Source organism: Periplaneta americana, chromosome 12 (genome assembly GCF_040183065.1).
Source record: "Periplaneta americana isolate PAMFEO1 chromosome 12, P.americana_PAMFEO1_priV1, whole genome shotgun sequence".
Lineage (NCBI taxonomy): Eukaryota > Metazoa > Arthropoda > Insecta > Blattodea > Blattidae > Periplaneta > Periplaneta americana.
In genome coordinates this window covers 68,601,872-68,626,292 of record NC_091128.1, presented here as the reverse complement: position 1 = coordinate 68,626,292, position 24,421 = coordinate 68,601,872, and the positions used below count along the sequence as shown (strand labels likewise).

General features: G+C 34.4%; 1 protein-coding gene across 1 annotated transcript; it reads right to left on the bottom strand.

Moving 5' to 3' along the window:
• Positions 1-1,641: 1,641 nt before the first annotated feature.
• LOC138710533 (calcium load-activated calcium channel-like) lies at positions 1,642-24,285 on the bottom strand. The gene is made up of 5 exons (XM_069841498.1): positions 24,127-24,285; positions 23,482-23,559; positions 9,187-9,361; positions 5,414-5,558; positions 1,642-2,041 (listed from the first exon to the last, which is right to left on the bottom strand). Exons 1-5 carry the CDS (start codon positions 24,185-24,187, stop codon positions 1,949-1,951), a joined length of 552 nt encoding a protein of 183 aa, XP_069697599.1. The 5' UTR covers positions 24,188-24,285; the 3' UTR covers positions 1,642-1,948.
• Between the last annotated feature and the right edge of the window lie 136 nt (positions 24,286-24,421).

Genomic DNA, 24,421 nt, shown 5'->3' with positions numbered 1-24,421 from the left:
TATGGCTTGTTAACACCAAACATTCTTCAAGCCACATGAAATGAGGTCGAGTATCATCTGGATATTTGTTGTGCCACCAGGACAGCCCATATTGAAATCTATTGAGAAGTAACAGTATATAGTCAGAGAAACTTTACGAGTTTTCCTATGTAAAGATATAATCCATAAATGCAAATAACAAAATCGTCAAGAGAAGGAAAAAGGAGGAGAAAGGGAAGAATAATTTCAAAGGAAAAATTGTTCTGGGGCTGGGTATTAAACCCGGGACTTTTGGCTGAGTGTGCCAATGCTCTAGCGACTGAGCTATCAGAAACTGTACCAGACACTGGCTCAATTTTTCCCTTTACATCCACATACCTCAACTGGGCTATACCTGGCCCCGGAACAATTTTTCCCTTGAAATTATTCAAGTCAGCTTCACAGGGAGCTATACCTGAAAGCCAGATTTGCATAATATATGTTACTGTTCGTTAACAGAAAATCATAATTCAAGTCACAATGAGTTTCTGTACACTCAATGTTCGCTCTTTGACGGCCTATCAACCCACTTGAGGTAAGTGGATATAAAAGGAAAAATTTAACCAGTGTCTGGTACAGTTCCTGGGTAGCTCAGCGGTAGAGCAATGACATACTCAGCCAAAGATCTCGGGTTCGAACACGGCTCCAGAACAATTTTTCCCTTGAAATTATTCATATCAGCTTCACAGGGAGCTATACTTAAAAACCAGATTTGCATGAGAAAAGGGAGATTTGTTTTATAAATTTATTACAATGTATTTGCTTACTACATTCACTGTCCACCGCTGTGAATTAACGATTACCATGTCCGACTATGAAATGAATAGGCCCAGGTTCAAATCCTGGTTGGTACAAGTCATTGGCTAGGTTTTTTCGAGGTTTTCCTTCAACCATTTGAAGCAGAATTGCTCAGTAACTTTCGATGTTGGACCTCGAACTCATTTTGCCTTCATCTACCATCTTTCAATACCTTGAGGTCGACGAGAGATGCAGCAGATGTAGTACTGTGATTTTCATACAGATAGCATCTACCTGAAGGAGCTGCAGAAGTCCCAGGGGGCCAGAGGGGCTTTCGAAGCAGCTTCTGTTGGAGCTGGGTGATGTGCAGCTCTGAATCAATACATGGCACCAATAGTAAATCAAAATACCTACAGTAATGCGATCTTCAGGTCAACATAGGATGTAGCAGGGATGTAGTACTGTGAATTGCACAGAGATGGCATCGATCTGAGGAAGCTACAGAAGTTTCAGAGGAGTGGAGATGTCTGGTTGCGTTGGACTGGATGTTGTAGCTGAATCGATAGATGGCACCAGACAGTGGGTCATGATACTTACAGGAATGTAGTCCTGGACTTCAATAATCATCCCATAAAAAGGAGATGCAAGTCTTCAGGCCCTCCTCAGCAACAAAAAAAAGCTACACTACAACAAAGTTGCAAAAGGATAGAAGCTTTTCATTCAGCAGACTGTACTGTTTTGTAGGACACAGAAATTTTGAAATGGCTTCATTGAAATAAACTAAGACAAGCACAAGAAACCAAAAGCTGCAGGAGACTTGGAGTTGAGAAATGAAGGAACTCTTACTGAGAGAAAAAGAAAAATTAAGAGAAAAATTAAACAATCTTAAACATATTAAATTAATAATTTTTAATTGGGAATCACAAACTGTTTACACCACATACGTCTTTACAATATGAATATCAACAAATGTAACATTATGATACAATTTGATACATCCTCTTTGCAAATAGTAACAAAATGGAGAAGCGTTCCAGGTAAAGATGGGCGCCTAACACTGTACACAAAAATTAGTTTGCAAATGACACCACAATGTTAGATTTTAAAAAACTGTCATTTTCACTTATAACAATTACAGATATCAAATCTGTAGTTAATCTCAGAATCCAGCATGATGAAGATGATGCACTTATCACTTAAATTGCTGGGGTGGTGGGCCAAAGATGCTACCACTCTGCTTGCTTGCAGTTCTTGAGGGAGCAAAACCCAACATTTTTTGGATATTCTGCAAATAAAATCATAATTCTTCAAATCTATTTACCATAAGCTGAAAATTAAAACTGATACATCAACGCGAACATTTTGTTCCTCAGTTTTAAAAAATATGATATTATATGCCTATTTACATAAAATATTGGTTTTTATTAGAATACAATTTATATCATTTTAACAATTATGTGTACAAGATATACAGTATGATTCATAAAATTATACAAACACATTTCTGAGATGCACCTTTCATAGCTTACTCCAAAACTGTAAATTATTCTTACCAATACACTTGTACTATCACTTGTACCGAGAAAATTTATCAAATGGCATGAAAAGTATTAAATTAGGTAGCAAATCAGGAAGAAATTGTGACAGCAATAATAAAATTCTCTGTTGCAATTATGAGTAACCATTTATATGGTACACATAACATTTGAAGAGACATTGTTGATTTGTATCGTTGTTCACCTGACATTACTAGAAATTATTTGTTTTCATGAAGAACATTTCCTTATACTATTTATATATTGTTTTTCCTTTCTTCTTGTGAAAAAGAAAATAATTGTGAATTATTCTGGGTTCTCAGGGTAAACACATGTATTTGTGCCAGATGGTGTAACATAAATAATAAAGGTTTCTCATTTTAAAACATGAAGTAGTTAAGGTTCAATTTACAATTCATATGTCAGAAACGTTCATTCACCCAATAGGCACAAAAACTGTAATTATCTACCTTCTTTGTGTCATGCAGGGTGGGGAGCACTTGTGACTATCATGAAAGGTGAAAAAGGTGACAAAGATGACACTCTTGTGTTCAAGATATCAGTACAAGTGTGATAAGTGCATAGTTTGTACATCTTATATTTTCAAATATGAAAATGAGTCCCGATGAAATTGCGATCCTTTACTTCTAGTGAAGAACTTGAAATTATTATCAAAGATGTGGAGGGACATGGAAACCACATAGTATCATACAAAATAAAGACAGTTAATTTACTGATGCATGCTATTAATGTTGCAGGATATCATGTAAATGGCTGATTAAGCAAGACAACTAGCATGCATACACATGGGATGTGTTTGAAATGTGTCCTGTTCCAAGATGAAATGTATTGTTAACTGAACTATATTTGTGTTTAATTGTTTTTAATGTGTCGTGAAAGTATTATTATTCATTTTTTTTCCTTTCGAAAGTGAGATGCACAGCTTACTGATAATGAGGGGTATTTCAGAAAATACAGCGTGTATGTGTATATACAGATGTCCCATTAGAGTGGTCCTTATTTTTGAAGTTGTTAAATTTTATGGGAAATTGTAACAAATGGTGTAAAATGAATGTCTGCAAAATTTTACAAAAATAAAATCATATTTAGAGGTCGCTACCATAGTCCAAAATTTTCAATTTAGCATATTAATAAACATACCCAATTACCCACAAATAAGAAATAATTATATATTTTATAATGCTTTGACTTAAATGCCTTTAATTTACATTTTTTGGTTCAAATTCTCACCAAAAATGAAGGTTGGCTATATTGTCTTGTATTGTGGTAAACTCTGCCATTTAGCAAGTTATGCTGATAGACTTTGAGACGATATCTTTTGTTATTAATATAATGCTATAAAGTTGGAGTGAGGTACAGTTTCCTTGTTGGTTTTTAATGAGATTGTGATGGGGGTTTACTACTTGTAACTGCTCAATTTAAAAACAATGACAGTTTTGAATTTAGATCATTATTTTAAAGAATATGACTACTAACACACAAATGGTTTCAAAAGTTCTGGGACAAAGCAAGATTCACTCCTTTGATGGACAAAATAACATTTCTTGCTAATATATGTCGAGAAATTCTACAATACATAGAAAACATTCTTCATAATCAGCAGCAACCAAGAGATGATTACAGAGAATTTCTGGAGTTAACCACTATAATTTTAGGAGGAACACCAAAAAGAAGAATTCGTATCATAGCCCCCGGAGCCATTCAGCATGCAAAGTGGATGTTGAAAGCCATATATGCCTTCAAGATATTCTTGTTTAGAAAACAGTTTAAGTTTATGACTAGCAAGATGAGGGGATTAATGAGGTTTTGCAAATTTGTGGTAAGGGTTTACGTAAAAGCTTGGTTTGAAGCCCCATTTGCTATTTCAGCCCCCAGGAATGATATTTGTCTACTAAAGTCTCTCCATGAATATAAAGAAACAGATCCAGAGATAACATGGCCAGAAACAAGTTCGTTCAACATATTTGGTACCTATCAGAGGAACTTGCAGGGTTTGCTTTTTTTTTGGTAGGAATGTCCCATCACAAACCAAGTGTTAGATGGATGAAGCTCTACATAGTAAGAGAAATAGAAATCGTGACATTAGAGCTACCATAAAAATTGACAATATTAATCATCTGGAAAAAAATAACTATGTTGGGTCTAATACTTCTTTCTTTTTTGAGATTTTTTATATCAATTCCAAGGCATTTAAACCCTGATATCGACCTCTTAATTTTTTTTCTTTTGTAATAGAATTTTACACAGTTTTTTTATGTTATTTCTCATTTACACCCCTAAGTTCATTAAAATTTATTAAGTTTAATTTTTACTCCCCTTATAAGGCTCACTGTGATACATTTTTGAAAAGGTCTTGATGAGCTGAAATGAAATATTGACTACTAAATACATAGTGGCATTTAAAAAAAAACAATGTCACTACTCGTATCTCATTAATAAATAACGCTACAAGGTTGCCTCCCCATCAATATTATTGCCCCCTTTCAGTTGTACACCTTTTGTATGAAACAATTTTTCATTTGGTGCTTGCGTACAAAGTTATTTTGGATGGTCAAGATAAATGGGACAACCTGTATATTGATTCAAATTGTTTTAAAATAAAAATATATTTAAAAAGAAACAATAAATAAATAAACCAATTTAAATGCGATATGGGATTTCATATCCAAAAAATTTAATGCATGTAGGAACAAAGTCAAGAATATAGTGAAAAATTAACTTACCTTCTTGCAGCGTTCATAATTGTACTATTATTCTTTAAATATTTTCTTTAATTGTTTTTATTACTAAGTTAATATAATATAAAAAATAATACAGGATTATCTGAAAGATTTGTGGAAAATTGACATTTTTTTAATCACTTCCATGACTACTTTATAACAATTACTAAACTAGTATTAAGAGTTTGGCCATCAAGAGAGACTGTCTATAAGATCACGAATATATACCTCCAACTGCTGTAACACAATTCTAAATTAGCTTCCTTCCTATGCTTGTGCAATAAAATTAACTTGTGGCTACTTTAACACAGTGCTTCCTATAATTATGATAAAGAAGAAAATTTACAAAATGTAATATTCAGAATTAAAAACTATTCTTACCTGACGTATAGACATTGTGCACAGAATGTAAAGGAAAATGAAAGAACATTCTGTGTAGTCATCTCCTGACAGATTCCGATGTGACAAACCTTGAATCCAGGAGATGGGAACAAATGGAAGCCTGGCAACTACTCTTCCATCAAATCTAAAATAAATAAATAACTCACATGTAATAAAAACCACAAACTCTTCTCAAATTGATGACAGTGAAGGGCAAACCTTTCAGTCAGCCCTCATAATAACAGAATTCTGTTCTTAAGCTACATGTGTGTTCAGTTTGTACAATCATTGCCAGCGAACATTCCTGGTGTTTCTGTCAGCTGACTAGCAGCAGGTCAACCCCACCACCATTGCTGCTTGCATCTGGGAATTCATGGCACTTCGCCAGATTAGAACTTACATACTATTTTATATTAATAACATTCAGTACTCACCCTACTCACAGTAGCTGCTATAAGTGTTGCCTATTTTGTCTGATACATAATTCACATCACATCATTCACAGAACATATTTTATTAAACCTACTCACTAAATTCAGTATTGTTTTTCTACATGGAACTGGGTGCCCAGGAAATTTATGTCTAATTTTTTTTTCCTTTGTTTTGCCACATGATTGCTTTTTCCATATGTAAGTTTTCAAAATTGGACATCCTTATTTCATGACTAACTACTAAAGATGCCAATTCGACTATTATCATGAGTTACTTACTTACTTACAAATGGCTTTCAAGAAACCTGCAGGCTCATTGCCATCCTCACATAAGCCCGCCATCGGTCCCTATCCTGTGCATGAGTTAGTTTCCCTTTTATGAATGGCTGACGAAACTCCTATGCTTAGCTTATTTCATCATTCCTCACTAGTGTTCATGTTATTCTTCACACTTCAGCTATTTCTGTGTACTTGCCAAGAGAGAGGGGATGAGGGAAAGGTAGTGAGAAATTATCACGAAAAAAGCTGCACAATTGGTGAATTCCCAATCCCCGAATAAGCTGTGTCAGTCTGTAGTCTGTCCTTGACAGCTGGCAGAAAAGGCATGCAGTGATTCAGCTAAGAATAAGTACAGTTTATTAAGTTGTGGTGTGTTCTGTTTTGCAATGGTTACATATCAGTGCGTGAATATATACACATTTTGAAAATGTACATAAGGAGAAAGAAAGTACACAGTACCATAGAGGGCAGTGACGAAATAACACAAAAAAAATAATAAAAACATAGATAGCGGCATTACATGATATAATCATGAAATATCCCAAATGATATTGCAGAGAGATTACCCATTTTGGAGAGAAAAAAAAAATCACTGAATACCGTAGAAAAACTTTTTGCATCGAAAAATTTAAATAAACATACTTTTCCTTACATCCTCTTCTTCCATTCCCTCCCTCCTAATCTTGTTGATGTCTGGACTCGAACCGCCAACCTTCACTTCTGCACTCCACAGCCCTAACCCTTAGACTACGAGAAGCATTACGAGAACATGCCTTGAAATTAATACAAAGCTAAAACTTTGGCAGATATTCAAACATCACACATTACATCACATCTTACGAAGAAAAAGCTCCACATCAACACACAATACCAACTTCTGCTAACATACACCTTTCAGAAACCCCTAACTTTTCTCTAATATACCCTAACCTGTCACTAATATACACCCATCATCAAGCCCTAACCTTTCACTAATATCCGTCTTAGTAATAACCTAGCATTTTAAGACTATGTTGGCGAAACTATCAGTGACATCATGAACTGGCAATCTACATCTTGTGTCATGTCCACAGAAGAACAATCAACACACTGCCAGAAAATGTCAGTGCAACACCGAAAGCAGAAAGGTATGTAAACTAATATCACACAATAGGATATTAAATGATCTGATCGTTACAATACATGTACAACATCACATTAACACAGAAAATAAGCTATAATATTCCCAATATGAAAATAGCTTAGCACTTAAATCGTCATATTTCATAACTTCAGTACCATAACATGATTCCAAACCCCACTACCTTGCCTCTCAGTTTACTCTCCTAGCTTCACATTATAATCGTAATACACGTTCACAGCATAATCTGTTCTATCAATACCACGTCATCAGACATCTCTGTACTCAAGTTCTTTCTCAATAGCCATGGCCAGCTCCTGGAATTCGCTGCCGCTGGAGATCAGGGATAGTCTTAGTCCTCAGTTGTTTAAAATTAGGTTATTTAGGAATATTTTAAATGCACAGAATTAGTTTTATGAAGGTATAATTTTTTTTAATATAATCATTACTTCGTTATTTTCATTAACACTAATATCTATGTAATAGTCATTGTTTTAATGTAACCCATACTGATTATACAAATTGTACTATTACTTTAGTTGTGTGATTATATTCATATGTATTCATTCTTTTTTTTAAATTAATACTTGTATACCAGAACGTTTTTTCCTGTTTGTGATTATATTCATATGTATTCTAATCTTTTTTAATTTTTTTTTATTATAATTTTTTTTAAGTTAATACTTGAGTATATGATTATGTCTCATGACGAGAATATTGCACGAAATGGAAATATAAAAATTGGAAATTTCTCCTTTGAAGAGATGGAAAAATTCAAATACCTGGGAGCAACAGTAACAAATATAAATGATACTCGGGAGGAAATTAAACACAGAACAAATATGGGAAATGCCTGTTATTATTCGGTTGAGAAGCTTTTATCATTCAGTCTGCTGTCAAAAAATCTGAAAGTTAGAATTTATAAAACAGTTATATTGCCGGTTGTTCTTTATGGTTGTGAAACTTGGACTCTCACTTTGAGAGAGGAACATAGGTTAAGGAAGGGTCTTTGAGAATAAGGTGCTTAGGAAAATATTTTGGGCTAAGAGGGATGAAGTTACAGGAGAATGGAGAAAGTTACAAAACACAGAACTGCACGCATTGTATTCTTCACTGACATAATTAGGAACATTAAATCCAGACACTTGAGATGGGCAGGGCATGTAGCACGTATGGGCGAATCCAGAAATGCATATAGAGTGTTAGTTGGGAGGCCGGAGGGAAAAAGACCTTTGGGGAGGCCGAGACGTAGATGGGAAGATATTAAAATGGATTTGAGGGAGGTGGGATATGATGATAGAGACTGGATTGGTCTTGCTCAGGACAGGGACCTATGGCAGGCTTATTTGAGGGTGGCAATGAACCTCCGGGTTCCTTAAAAGCCAGTAAGTAGTAGTAGTAATATTTGTGTACCAGTATGTATTTTCTTGTATGTGCTTTGATCCTGGTTGAGTGGAAGAGAAGGCCTGATGATCTTAACTCTGCCAGGGAAAATAAAACTATTATTATTATTATTATTATTATTATTATTATTATTATTATTATTATTATAACATAACCTAGTACAGTATTACAATATAGCACCTCAAAACAACCCTCTCTATGTAAAAAAAAAATACGTCTATCAATATTAAGTAACCATTACATGAATACAAAACACCAAAAAGTCAATTTGACATTACATTTATGGTATCCTATCTAAAAGAAATTTTGTATCAGAAGAAGGGAAAACTTTAGGCATAAATTACCTGGCCACCTAGTTCCATGTAGAAAAATAAAACTAAATTTACTGAATAAATTTAATGAAACAGGTACTATGAATAAAGTGATGTGAATAATTATGTATCACACAAGATGGGCAATACTTCCAACAACTACTATGTCACTGATCAGGCAACAGGAACACTGGGAACATTCACTGGAACTCAAAGTAGTTGACTTACATGCTGTTGAACATGCTTAGGAGTGCAGTGAATGCAAATCCTATTGCAAACATAGACTTCATCTTAACAAGTGACAGATCACGGTTGTTGTTCTTCAGTTTTTCTTCTTCTCGCTCAATCTTCTTCTTATGCTGTTTATCCAATGAGTCCCCATGAGCTTCTTTTCTTTTCTCCACTATAAACAAAAAAAAAAAAATCTATTACCACATAACTGCTCTTACAGTCATCAAATCATGCTATTTGCAGGCTACAAGATTATAAACTAGCTCTGTAACTGAGATATGTTCACTGGAGGAAATGTTGATCCACGAGCATATAAAGCCTATATCAATATCATCATATACTGTATATACTGTTTTATATATTATTTTAAACAAACTTGCTTAAACCCCTCCACGCTGCTTAGGTAGCAATGAGGTGGTATAGAAGAAGAAGAAGAAGAAGAAGAAGACTTTGCTTAAAACGTTTTGTTTTAAACATGTCAATCCTGATATACACATATATATATATATATATATATATATATATATCAGAATTGACATGTTTAAAACAATAACTATTGATTAAAACGTTTTAAACACAAGTTTAAAACTACAATATATCATATTACGATGATATTAATTTTTAAGCCAACAAAATTCTCTGTTATATGTATTATTTATTTCTCCATTAATAATAAACAGTGTTTAAAACTATACCATCAAAACATATTTTTTTTCTTTTTTCTCTATACAAGTTATTTCTCTCGTTTTCTGGTTGTTTTATTTTATCCTACTTGTTTACAATATAAAATCATGTTTGTTTTCTATTCAGGCCTTTACAAAATGTACAGTTATGAATTTACAGTGGTGCTCCTGACTTTATGGCGCCAAACTTTAACTTTTTTCCAAACAAATATTATTATTAATAAGGAATTTTTGTAGGATATACAGTGTAAACAACCTGAATACTGGTAAAAAAAAATTGTACAACATTGTAAAAATTGTAGAAAATTACTAAATTGTAAAACTATAAAAAATTTGTAAAAATTGTAATTGTAATATTGTAAAATGTTGACATGTTCCACATCTTAAAGCTTCATTGCTCATGTAAGATCTATGGAATAAAATAAATGAATGAATGAATCTGAAGCAGGGTTTGTTATATTTACAAAATATCCACTGAAAAAGGATTTCAAGATGCTTAAATTACAAAATATTCCAGTCTTTTTACTGTTTTATAAACTTAGCTTAAAATTTCAAAATGAAAAACTGAGCTATAAAATAAAATTTTTAAAGTACACCACAGGGTACCAATTTTTTCTGTTGTACTACTGAGTCATTAAACTACGAAACACTACTTCTACTTTATGAAATGTTTTGATTGTTGAGTGCACGAAAAAGACATGCAAGTTTGGCAGCCTTCTCTGTGGTACAAGTAATAATTCGATCATGATCACTTGCTCACTAATCGATATTCAACAGTGGCATCATAAGAAAGCAAAACTCCGGATATTCAGTTTGATTGGAAATGTGTCTTTGTGTTTTTGTTGTGTGGTCTAAGTAATAAATGGTAAATCCAAAGTAATCAGTGTTTTAAGTATGCTATCTAAATATTTAGGGAACCAAAATTCTGATGATGAAGAACCTACATTAAAAAATTGTTTATTTAAAGAGACGGAAAGATGTGTAGAATTGATTTGTACCCACGTGGAATAATCCCTCTTAAGCTCACAATGGTCCAACAGCTGGAACAGATGCCCCACTGTTTTAATGAAATCACAATTATAACTTTGTATCAATTCAAAACTGGACTGCCGAGCTTTTTTAAGAAAAATTTTACAATACACATATGGCAACCCTATGTATAAAATATGTTTAATATTTAAAAAAAAAAAAATGTCAACTTTATCATTTTCAACGGTTACAAGATTAATCAACTCAAAATATCAACCATTTCCATGAAATTTCAAATAATAGAAGATGGGAGAGTCTCAATGTACAAAATATAATTTCTGAGTAACTAAGGAAAAATGCAGTTGCATCCTTTGTTTTCTCACAGGGTATGACTATTTGTCAGAACACTTGAACAAAATTTGAATTTTTTCTTCGCCACTTTGTCCATTGTGCAGTTGCCAGAAAGAAGTGGATCAGAATCACATGTCCAGCTCTTTCCTATAAATCCACTGTGTGTGAGAAATGTGTAGGAAAACAAGCGAGTTAATGGCTTTACTGTCAAAAACTCAGCATTAGTTAACAACGACGACAACACATTTTAAAAACGCACTATTTCATGGCACTGTTTAAAACAGTATAAAAACAGTTTAAAACAACAAAAAAACATGTTTTATTTCTTTTTTTTTTTTAATCCATCTTTTTTCCATATATATACACAGGGTGAACTGTAAGTAATGTCATTAATTTCAGGGGTTATTCTTTGAGATATTTCAAATAAAAAACTTTAACACAATTTTGCTCATTTTTGCTTCCTTTCCAAGATAAAAATTGTTTTGTATGAAACATTTCAGAGCGTGATTTGGGAAAGCCACTGATTGAATTCTGAATATGCTCAGTCAATTTAAGAGAGCAGTGTATTATGATGATAACGTACTGAAACAATTTTAGTCTTAGCCTTTAAATGTGCAGAAATTTGATCTGAACAAATATAACAATTTAAAATTCCTTTCCAGAACGAAAAGTTACATTTGTTCGGATCAAATTTCTGCATATTTAAAGGACAAATCTAAAATTATTTCAATCACTTATCATCATAATACAGTACACTGCTCTCTTAATTTGACTGAGCATATTGGGAATTCAATCAATGGCTTTCCTAAAACACGCTATGAAATGTTTCATACAAAACAATTTTTATCTCGGAAAGAAAGCAAAAACGAGCAAAATTGTGTTAAAGTTTTTTGTTTAAAATATCTCAAAGAATAACCCCCTGAAATTAATGACATTACTTACGGTTCACTCTGTGTGTGTGTGTGTGTGTGTGTGTGTGTATACATTACATCAACAACTATAACACAGGCCCCCCCCCCCAAAAACTTTTTTCTTGGTGCTTTGGTTTTAGACCTGTTCTCGGGTTATTTGATGCGCTGATTCAGAAAATGACTTTGGCTAGGCCGTATCAGCTCTAGTTTCTTAGATATTATTGAATTTATATAATAATTATATAATATATTATATTTGTGTTTTGTTACAAAGTTATCTGTAATAATGTCTAGATGGTTTTCATGGAACCAAAAAATCATTTTGAAGGCTAATTTTTTTATTGCTAATATCACAGAAATCAATTGAAATAATCATATCCTGATCTATCTTTAGCTATGAGATCTGTGCTGTACTCGCATCTTTTACTATTCCACCCTTCTATGAGTTACCACAGCTCTCAGTGGATGGATCTTATATGTAAAGAAAGTGGCGACAGCAACAGTGATTTTCAAACAGCTTCACATATGAACACTTCGACCAGAACGAGTTGAGTGACCTGATTAGAGACTAAATCTTTCTAAGGAGTCTTCTGAATTAATCCAGACTAAAGGAAAAGAATGTACTTCAGCCTGGAATGAAAATTATATTTTATCGAAGGAGAGAAGACATTTGCTGCCTTTTTTTTTTTTACTGAAGACAAAAACATAATATTCTACAGTGACTTCGGAGGCCTTCTGAAGAAAATGGGTGTATCAGAATATACCCCAATTGAATGGCTCCCTTTAATCGACAATTCAAAACGTAGTTTGAAATGTGTTCTTTTAAACAATCGCAACAAATATGCCTCCATTCCAATCGGTCACTCCACCACATTGAAAGAAGAGTACAATGCCTTCTCTTTAGTGTTGGAAAAGATAAATTACCACGAGGATCTGTGCAGACTTGAAGATGGTTCATTTTCTTCTTAGTCAACGAAGTGTCTAGTCAGGATATCCTTACTTTCTATGCCTTTGGGAAAGTAGGGCCAAACATGTGTATTGCATAAGAAATGATTGGCCTCCAAGGGAAGATATTGTGTTGGAGAATACACTGTAATAAATGCACCTTCGATAGTGTGAGACAGAATCATTCTGTCACCATTACACAGAAAATATAAATTAAAGGCTGTGAATAAAAATAGTTCGTGTTTTGTATACATAGCGCATAAATTGCCTGGACTTACCATGGAAAAACTGAAGCAGAAATTTTCGATGGTCCACGATCAGGCAGCTCATAAATGACCCACATTTTATAGAACCAATTAATGAAATCTAATCTTGTGCCTGATCTTGATTTGTTCTTCTTGTGAAAACTTTCTTGGCAACAAGAAGGCAGGCAACTATACTAAATTAGTAGAGGATATAGGCCTATACTATTTCATTTCAACAGGCTTGGGTGTAAAATGAGCATTAAAGTCAATTTTCTGCACATTCACTTGGATCGTTTGCAGAGAACCTTGGTGACTTAACCCTTTGTGACACAAATTAATTTTTTGTTTATCATTTCATGGATCATAACAAAGCTTTGATCAATTTTTTTCAACATTTTAACTCTGTACACAATTTCAAAACATAGATGGCACCTCTATATATACCCAAGAGGTGGTTCCTTGGTGGAATATTAATTGTGTCATAAAATTTAGAAAGAAAGACAACAGTGGTTCTTCTGAACAACCATTATGTTGCAAAGGGTTAAGCGAAGAACAAGGTGAAAGATTTCACCAGTACATAAAAACAATAGAAGGCAGACACCAGAAGACATCCAAGCATGATGGCAGATTACTGTTGGAACATTATGCAAGACTGTCCTGGCAGATCCCACACCTGGAAGTCTTACTACAAAAGGAGCCTCTTCTGTGTCAAATGACTAGAATATTTGTATTATAAACTCGTGCTTTTCGTTTCAAATAAGTAGATTTAGTGCATTTTACGTATATTATAATTTTTAATGTGTTTTTTTCATGCTACAAAGAGATTAATTAAAACAGTACAAAATATCTTGAATTTTGACGACGACCATAGTGAATAGAGCTATATGGCATTTATGCTGTATCTCAAGAACTAGAGCTGATAGGGAAAATTGGTGCCATTTTTGGAATCAGCAAGTCGAATATACTCAGGAACAGGTCTAACATTGGAGGCACCAAAATGTGTGTTGGCCAGTGTAATTATTGCAGTACCAACAGGGATTAAAATTTGTAGTTGATTAGCTAGGTACTGTATGTAGTTCTTGATTATCTTATAGATCTTCTTGTGACCTAATCCATTATTACACTCTAACATAATTAAAAATTTAACTCTAAGGGGAAAAGAAAAGTAAAAATATGTTTTGTAATGAGTGCACTATTACTCAACTCCGAGAAAAAATGAATGGTAGAGTGTGATACGAAGATCTGTGATTTTGTCGCTGTGACAGGTTGTCACTGGTTCCAACTGTGACTATAGTCCCAAAATCATAGATCCGAGAAATCGCCATCTCCAACCAATATGTGACTCATAGCGATAGTGACTGATGTACATATATGTGACAGCTACACAATCCAGACAACTGCAAGTCAGAAGATTAACTTGAAGGACAACATAACTGGGATCTATTTAATTTTCGTCCCATTTAAACGTTAACTTCGGCAATTCTTTGATACTGAAGCTACACTGCACTCACTATATTCTTCCATAAATGAATCAGCTAATCATTTATAAACATTCAAGGACAAATATATGTGCCCACACATCGCGATAACGCAGCTCAGAGCATGTTTGCTTATACCCACTGGGCTAATTAATAATGCTGATAATAACACATGGCACCCGAATATGAATCAGCAGAAGAATACTAAATATAAACATCTGTCAGCTCATAACAGGTCTGTAAGACTTAGCATTCTGATAATAGCCACCAGTATAGTCTAGGCTAGGAGAGGCGAGCAAGACTTGTGCTGCACTCAGGAGTGCATTTCAATCTCTGTTGGACTGAATGATGATAATTGAGTTTTAATGATATTCCCCAGCAAAAATAGGTTTCATGTTGTATCACAAAAACTTTATTGGGGACTTCAATGCAAAAGGATGGTAGAATATTTTTAAACTGACTATTGGAAAAGACAGCTTACACATAACTAGTAATGATAATGAAGTTAGGTTAGTCAACTTTGTCACATCAAAATATTTAATTGTGAAAAGTACAACATTCCTACATAAATATACTTGGACTTCTCCAGATGAACTCATACAACCAAATAGATCACATCCTAATAGATAAATGAAACATACTAATATAGTGGACATTCGATCCTTGAGAGGGGCAGAATGTGATTCTAACCATTATTTTGTAATTGGAGAATTAAGAGAGAGACTATCAGTAGCCACGCAAATAGAGCAACATGCTAAAATTCGAAGATTCAATATTTCGAAATTAAAAGATGAGGAAACTAAACAACATTATCAGGTCGAAATTTCAAATACATTTGCCACTTTAGGAAGTTTCGACGAAGTTGAGGAGTTACATATTAATAACATGTGGGAAAATATCAGAGATAATATCAAAATTGCAGCTGAACAGAGCACAAGTTATTATGAAACTAAGAAAAAGAAACCGTGGTTTGATGAAGATTGTTCAAAGGTAGTAGAAAGAAGGAAACAGGCAAAATTAAAATTCTTATAGGATCCAGTTGAGGCGAATAGAGATAATTATTTCAATGAAAGATGGGAAGAAAGTCGTAAACTTAGAAACAAGAAAAAAAAAAAAGAGATTATTTGAAGGAAAAACTGAATGAAATAGAAACAAATAGTATGAATTAGAACATTACAGATTCATATAAGGGCATAAAAGAATTTTAAAAAGGATATCAGGCAAGGGTAAACGCAATCAAGGATGAGAATGGTGACTTGCAGACTCTCATTCCATCCTAAACAGATGGAAAAACTATTTTGGACAACTACTAAATGTATATAGGCCCAATACAAATGATTGGGATGATACTGAAATAGAAACTGCTGAGGCATTTATATCCGAAACCACACTTTCTGAAGTAGAAATTCCAATAGAAAAGCCGAAAAAGTATAAGTCTCCAGGTACTGATCAAATTTCAGCAGAATAAATAAGTTATCTAGCGAAATTTATATGCTTGTAATTGCTATTTGGGAAAAGGAAATTGTACCAGAACACTGGAAGGTGTCCATAATTGTGCCTATCTTCAAGAAGGGAGAAAAGACTAACTGTAGTAACTTTCGAGGAAGATCACTTTTATTGACAAAATATAAAATGTTATCAATATTCTTTTGAGAAGATTAACTCCATATTGCGGATCATCAGTGGGGTTACCTCTGATTGTGATTCTGGCTGATATGTATATCTACAGCGCCTTCAAGTTAAGACACAACCCTGGCCACGGCAGGTGGGCAGGCGATAGACCTTTCTCTACAGTGGGAAAACCAAGCGGTGTTGTGCGATGGCAGACAGGCGGGCAGATAGGCATATTTTCAGCTGCAAAACCGAGTGGTGTTGGGCAACCCAGCATGCAATTAGTGTTAATTTGCCTTCTGTAAGGTGTGAACGTGTTTGGTCAGTTTTAGTTTTCATTTAATGTGTTTGGTGAACCGTGCTCTGTTTAAGTTTAAATTTATCACGATGTTTACCACCATGTGACTTTTATCTTTGGGGTATGTTAAAACATAAAGTATATGTGAACAATCCTCATACATTGGAGGAACTTCAAGAAAATATTTGGGCCGTGATCTCCAGCATTTCAAGGCAGGAATTAGATCGCATATTTCATCACCTTCTTCGCCGGTGTAAGCATTGTATTGAAGCTGGTGAAGGTCATTTTGAACATCTTATGTCTCAAGGTAAGAAAATAAATACAATTAAATTAATTTTACAGAAGATAAACTAACACTAAATACGAGTAGGAAGAATGCATGCCAGGCCACTTAGCAGTTCAATTACCGCACAATGCAGCTGGGTGTTATCGCTTGAAAGTACTGCCCGCCTGCTGGTGCTTGGGTTGCGTCTTAAGTTGAAGACACTGTATTATCAGGCAGTACATCTCACTTGACGATATGTGTCACAGGAAGAACAATTGTTTGTATACATCGAAATCTGTTTAGTGGAATATGTGGCTAATCGACGATGTATGCAATGGAGGGGGAAAGGAATTGGACACCCTACCTCATTACTTCCTGGCCTAGTTGCCTCATATGTTGATATCACTTGTGGGATTCAGAACTGTCTTCGGACAGCTAACTAAACAACAACAAACAATCAATGAGGTGTCACCCTGGGTGGCACAGTCGGTATAGTTATGGCCTTCTGTGCCCGAGGTTGCCAAGATCGATGGCATTTAAGTGTGCTTAAATGCGACAGGCTCATGTCAGTAGATCAACTGGCATGTAAAAAGATTTCCTGTGGGACAAAATTCCAGCACACTGGCGACACTGATATAACCCTGGTAGTTGTGAGCATCGTTACATAAAAACAATTATTAATCAATGTAGTTTCAGGCATAATAAATCGATTGCTGAACAGATTTTTTGTATTCGATATTGGAGAAAAATGAGCATATGAGGGTACAGTACGTCAATTATTCATAGATTTCGAAAAAAACATATGACTGTTAAGAGTCCAGCTGTTTGCTAACAACATAAAGTCCACTATAGTCCACTGTAGTCTTTTCAGTTCTTATTTTTCATGAGAAACAACGGGTATTTTGATCAGTGTTCATTATAGATGCCTGTTGCTAGTAGCCAGAGTTGGGGTGTAATCAATATATACTGCAGAGCTGTGTCTTTTGCAACTGGTACTGATCATTTTAATTTACTTCTTTTGTGGTTTATGGATGGTCAGTATAGAAGATGTGTTCCGAATCTTCATCATGATTATTACACCACAGACAAGTTTTATATAACAATCTCATTGAATTTGGTATTCCCAAGAAACTAGTTCGATTAATTAAAATGTGTCTCAGTGAAACGTAAAGCAGAGTCCGTATGGGCCGGTTCCTGTCTGATGCTTTTCCAATTCACTGCAGGCTAAAGCAAAAAGATGCACTATCACCTTTACTTTTTAACTTTCCTCTAAATATGCCATTAGAAAATTCCAGGAAAACAGAAATGGTTTGATATTTAATGGGTTACATCAGCTGCTTATTTATGCGGATGACATGAATATGTCAGGAGAAAATCCACAAACTACGAGTATTAGGGAAAACATGGAAATTTTACTTGAAGCCGGTAAGGAGGTAGGTTTGGAAGTAAATCCCGAAAAAACAAAGTAGGCCTATATGATTATGTCTCGTGACCAGAACATAGTACGAGATGCAAATATAAAAATTGGAAATTTATCTTTTGGAAAAGTGGAAAAATTCAAATACCTTGGAGCAACAGTAACAAACAGAAATGACACTTGAGAGGAAATTAAATGTAGAATAAATATGGTAAATGCTTGTTACTATTTGGTTGAGAAGCTTTTCCACTTAGTCCGTTTTCAAAAAAAAAAAAAAACTGAAAATATATAAAACAGTTATATTACTGGTTGTTCTGGATGGTTGTGAAACTTGGACTCTCACTTTGAGGGAGAAATAGAAGTTAAGGGTATTCGAGAATAAGACACTTAGAAAAATATTTTGGGCTAAGAAGTTACAGGAGAATGGAGAAAATTACAGAACACAGAAATGTATGCACTGTGTTCTTCATCTAATATAATTAGAAGTATTAAATCCAGATGTTTGATATGGACAGGGCATGTAGCACGTATAAGTGAATTCAGAAATGCATATAGAGTTGGAAGACCTGAGGGAAAAAGATCTTTCCAGAGACCGAGATGTAGATGGCAGCATAACAATGAAATGGATTTGAAGGAGGTGAGATATGATGCTAGGGACTGGATTAATCTTGCTCAGGATAGGGACCGATGGCGGGCTTATGTAAGGGTGGCAATGAGACTCCGGGTTATCTAAAAGTCATTTCTAAGTTATATTATGTTACGAGATGCATCAAAGTGTATTATCCTTCTGAAATGTGCCAACAATTTTTTGTTTTGTTTTGCCGGCCTTTAATACAAAGATTTTCATTTCAGCTACCTGTAAAAATGTTCTAATATCTATTATCAAAATGTATTTATGTAGCTATTTTTAGTCTGTTATTTAATAATACTGTATTATCTAACAGCTTATATTGCATATGTTGATAAATGAATGATAGCTGCAGTACAACACCATTTTAACGTTCCCATTTTAAAGGAATAATCTGTTCAGGCTCAGCCAAATTAACGTAAGACTAATATAATTAATTCCAGCTTTTAAGGAAACAGAGTTTAAGGAAAATCCCGCTTTTAAGGAATACTTTCCAAGTGGATTTTGTGATAATGAAGCCCGAAATATCGAACAGACTTTCAATACTCAATAGTACCAGCATATCCGGTAGTGCATCTCAGTCAAGAATAATGTGGTGCCACAAAGTGATATTATTCTTTATAGTTCTTTATGGTCTCGCTTTGCATTGCTTTCACAGAATGGTTGCTTTACTTGCTTTGTTCTTGCGAGTTGTGTGGATTGTGTTTCCAAGTTTTCTTGTTAGTTTGTACTGTTTATGCATTGTTATAATGTCAACAAAACCGAAGAAATTAATTATCAGACAGGAAGTGAAAATAATAAAAGATGTCGAGATTAATCCTCAAAAAAGCATAGTTTGCCAACTACTTAATTATTGGAAATAATAGGCTAATGAAGAAAGAAGAAATTTTCAATGCCGAGTTTCAGTGTCGTTCGGTCAGGTTCAACCAAATGGAAAAACATTCGTTACAAAATATTATAATAAAATGTATTGTAAATAATAATTGTGGATCTAAATAAAAAATGACAATGTTTGATATATAACTAGTAACCTACTAGTTATTTTAGCCTTTCCTTCTCATTTTATATTTAAACCTCTTTTTAAGGAAAACACCTATTTAAGGAAAAAAAAAAAGTAATCCTTCAGAGATTCATTGAAAAGGAGTTCTACTGTATACGACTGAGACCAATGCTGTCAATCAACATTGTAATGCACTGCAATCAAATATATAAATACAGTGAAACCTCAGTAAGACGCTCTTCAAGGGACCGCATAAAAATAGTGCATTAAACAAGACCACATATTAGCAAGAGTGGGTCATTTTTGGATTTTTTAAATTTTAACACTAAGGTATGAATCAACATAAACATTTGTTGCAGAAATTTAGGGATGTAATTATGCAGGATAAAAGGGTATTTTATTTTCTTTCCTTTCAGAAAATGTTAGAACAAATACACTGTCTTATAAATTAAAGTGCCCCTTTATTAAAAAAGTAAAAAATTGTTTTCTGTCTTGCACTTGATCCAATACTACGAATAATTGCATTTTCCACATGATTTAAATCGGAAGTGACATCAGTAATTTGATTACTAGAAACATTAAACAATCTACGAATCACAGACACCGCAGCAAAGGTTTCATTGCGAGAAGAATTTGAAATTTCTACTGCTTCCACTTCCTCTTCGTCAAGTCTTCACTGACAATGTGATTTAAAACTGCCAACTGCCAGCAAGGACAGGCTCTGAATACAGTAGTCTTGCAGGTACAGGTACTCAAGGGTCGCATTCCAGTCTATTGTATTCACAAAACAAAGACTCCTACAAATCCTTGAATATGTGGGCACTAGCGGTAAATGTAGAAGTCCAGGAAAATTTCTCAGCAGTACCCTTTAAAGTACGATATTTTAGAATTTTCAGCAGATGAAATAGTGTATTAAACGGGATGATGAGCGTATTAAGCAGTGGATTTTACATGTTTTTATATAGGGATATCAAGGGACTGGACAAAAAGAGCGTATAATGCGGGATAGCGTAACAAATGGGCATGTATTATCGGGGTTTCATAGTAAATAAATATATCATCAATGGAATTGGTGACAGCAAGATAATACTTGGTGAGATGAGGTCAAGGATTCGCCTTGAACTACCTGACATTCGTCTTACAGTTCGAGAAACCTCAAAGAAAATCCAACCAGATGCTCAGCTCAAGTGGGAATCGAATCTACGCATGAGCACAAGTCCGGAATGAGCTACTGCCTTAGCTATGCTGATGGCTAGGTCTGTTCTTACCTCAGAGGCCAGAAGGAAGTAAGTCCAAAATCTCCATTTTGAGATAAGGTGAGATGAATGGTGGCTACAGTATTGTCCATTTGTTCCAAATCTTTTTATCCTTAATTAAAGTGTGATTTTTATAACCAGATTTTACTCATTTCCCAAAAGTTAACAAAAATAGAGATGAATGATGGCTACAGTATTGTCCATTTGTCCCAAAAGTTAACAAAAATAGAATAGCTCCCTCATAGTTTAAAGGTCCTCAATTATCTATTCTGAAATAATGTATCCCTTGAAATTTGCAGCTACGGCTATGGGTTTAAAAGCCAATGACTAAATAACAAAATATACGACAGTAAATAATAAACAACTGCCAGCTGTGCCAGCCTGGGATGTTTGATCACTGTCTCCAATGATATCGCAAAGGAAATTAATAGAAGAATACAGAATGCCAATAAATGTTACTATGGTCTGCAGAAACATTTTAAAGCAAGATTACTTGCTCGAGCAACTAAATGCAGGCTATAAAACACTTATAAGGTCCATTTCGACATAAGAGCTAAATATGTTTGAAAGGAAGGTCCTGAGGAAAATATTTATTCCAGTGCAAGAACATGGAGAGTGGCGAATGAGATATAATTATAAGTTACATGAGCTTTATAAATCATCTGATAGGCTATTATAATAGCTATTAAAGTGTCAAGATTGAGGTAGGCTAGACAAGTGAAAAGAATGGGAGAAACAACTACGAAGAAGGATAAGATGTGTAGGACGACCAAGGCTTTAAGTTGGTTGGATGGAATGGTAAAAGATCTGAATAAGATCGGAGTTATAAGATTATGGATGGCTGAAACAAGATCTTGAAGGAAGCCGACACCCGAACAGGACTGTAGAGTACTGATGATGATTAAGTAATATATAAAAGGTCTTGAAATCTATTTGTATGAAATTTCACGACATGTTACAATAACATTATCTCCTTACTGGGTCAATATGCATGTTAGTGTATCAGGGAGCTATATTTTGTCACAAAAAGGATACATCTCTCCCTCTCCCTCCCCTTCCATGAATGGCAGGTCACTAAATAGATTGCCCCCTCCCCCCTCCTGCCCTTCCATGAGTGGCATATCACTAAATAGACTGTTGAAAAGGATGAACTACAAATGGAAAAAAATCCAAGTTTAAGAGAAAAGTTCTAGCTGAAAGGGCTGACATTGCTGAGGAAAATTGAAGAATTCTGTAATCAAGAGAGAGAAATTGTATATCTCGACGAGACCTGGATGGACAGCAACTTAACTTTTAAGAAATGTTGGCAACATTTGGATGAGTTCAACATACAGGTAAACCATAGTGCAGGAAACAGACTTATCATTCTACATGTGGGTAGCAAAAATGGTTCCTTGAGAAATGCAGAACTCATTTATAAAACTAGGGATTATCACGGACAGATGAACCGGGTAAATTTCGAGAAATAGGTTGATGACAAATTAATTCCCAATCTTCTGTCAAGGTCAGTCGTGGTCATAGACAATGCCCCCTATCACTCCGTTCACTCCAAATAAGTATGTGCCAAACACAGACATGATAGTGTGGCTGAGAAGAAAAAGAGCTGTAGTCAATGAATTACTTCACAAAGTCGACCTTTTCTCTTTAATCGAGAAACACAGGCCTCAAGAAAAGACTTTTAAGGTTGACCAAGGCTGGTGAAGTTTGGACACACCATACTGAGACTTTCTTCTTATATGTGAAACTTATTCCCGATCGAATTAGTATGGAAAAAGATGAAACACAAAGTGAGAGAAAATAACGTACAGGAGATTTATCTTCGCAAAGATTAAAGGAACTTGCATAAATGGCTTTATTGTCAATAACAAAAGAGGACTGGGAAGGTTATTACAAGTGGAAAGCCAATACAGATTTCGATATAATACAGTTGCAGTAGTGGATAGGCTTAATCTGAGTCAGTGTTTTTATAATGCATGCTACATTGTATTTCTAACTTTCTTTCTCTCCATCCACTCACTACTAGTGCGAAACTACCCCAATTCCGCATTTCTTCCAGAGCAAAGGAGCTGTGTCACTGGCAGTAACAAGGTTAGTGGGTTAGTTGTGGGGATTATTTAAGTGATATGACATCATACCTTTTCATCGCATCTTTAAAATTAAAAGAAAAAATTAAACACTGCTCATGTGTGCAATAAAACATTTGGGTTGCCAAACGATTTTCAAAAATATACTTACATCTTTTACTTTGTCTCTCAACTTCTGCTTTCAGTTTTTGGTACTTTTCTGTCCTGTATACCATCAGCCACGTTAAACCTAGAATTAAATTCAGTTTATCAAGAAGTTTACATCATAAAAAGTAGGAGATTTTGGTACGCAACGCAAAGAATGTATCATTTGATTAAAACGTGGAAAAACTGTAAATGTAGGCCTATCCTTCCAAGTGTTCTAAGTTGCCGTATGTTCTATATCAGAAGTTCTCAACCTCTTTGAGGTCGTGGTTCGACACAGGTTACATAAATGTTCAATGCCACTAAAGAAATGAGTATTTATCATTACATAACAGATGTATAGAACTAGCATATCGATTTGGAAGACATCACTTTTGTGCATAAGGAATTCATGAACAGCCAACATGTTAAAATTCCTCTGAATGGATACATAGGCTACATCTTAAAAGCGCAAGGGAATCAACTTTAGTGCCTTACACTGGAAATTCTTCATTGTATATTAAATAACATACACTTACCTAAGTTCGCACATGTTAAAATAACCACTTTAACCTCAACATCAGTGAGTACCATACACCAAATGGCCCGTATCATGTATAAAATATATTACTACAACTATACAATTGAAAAATAATACCGTCGGGTTACTTACCTTCTCCAAGTAGAGCTGTACATATTGAAATAAATAAAATTAAAAGTGTATCCGCCCACATGACTTAAACTGTTATAAATATTAAAAAATTTTCCACCTCTCACAAGAGCCGAAACCTGTTCAACCTACATTACTTCATCCCCATATTCCTTATTCGTAACCAATTTCATCATCACACAGAGTTGCCAACTGTTACAAATACTATGGATTGCGTGAAATCTTTTATACGACATACCTATTATTCAACGTATAAAGCATTAGACTGAAAAAATATAACTCGTCTCACATAGCAAAT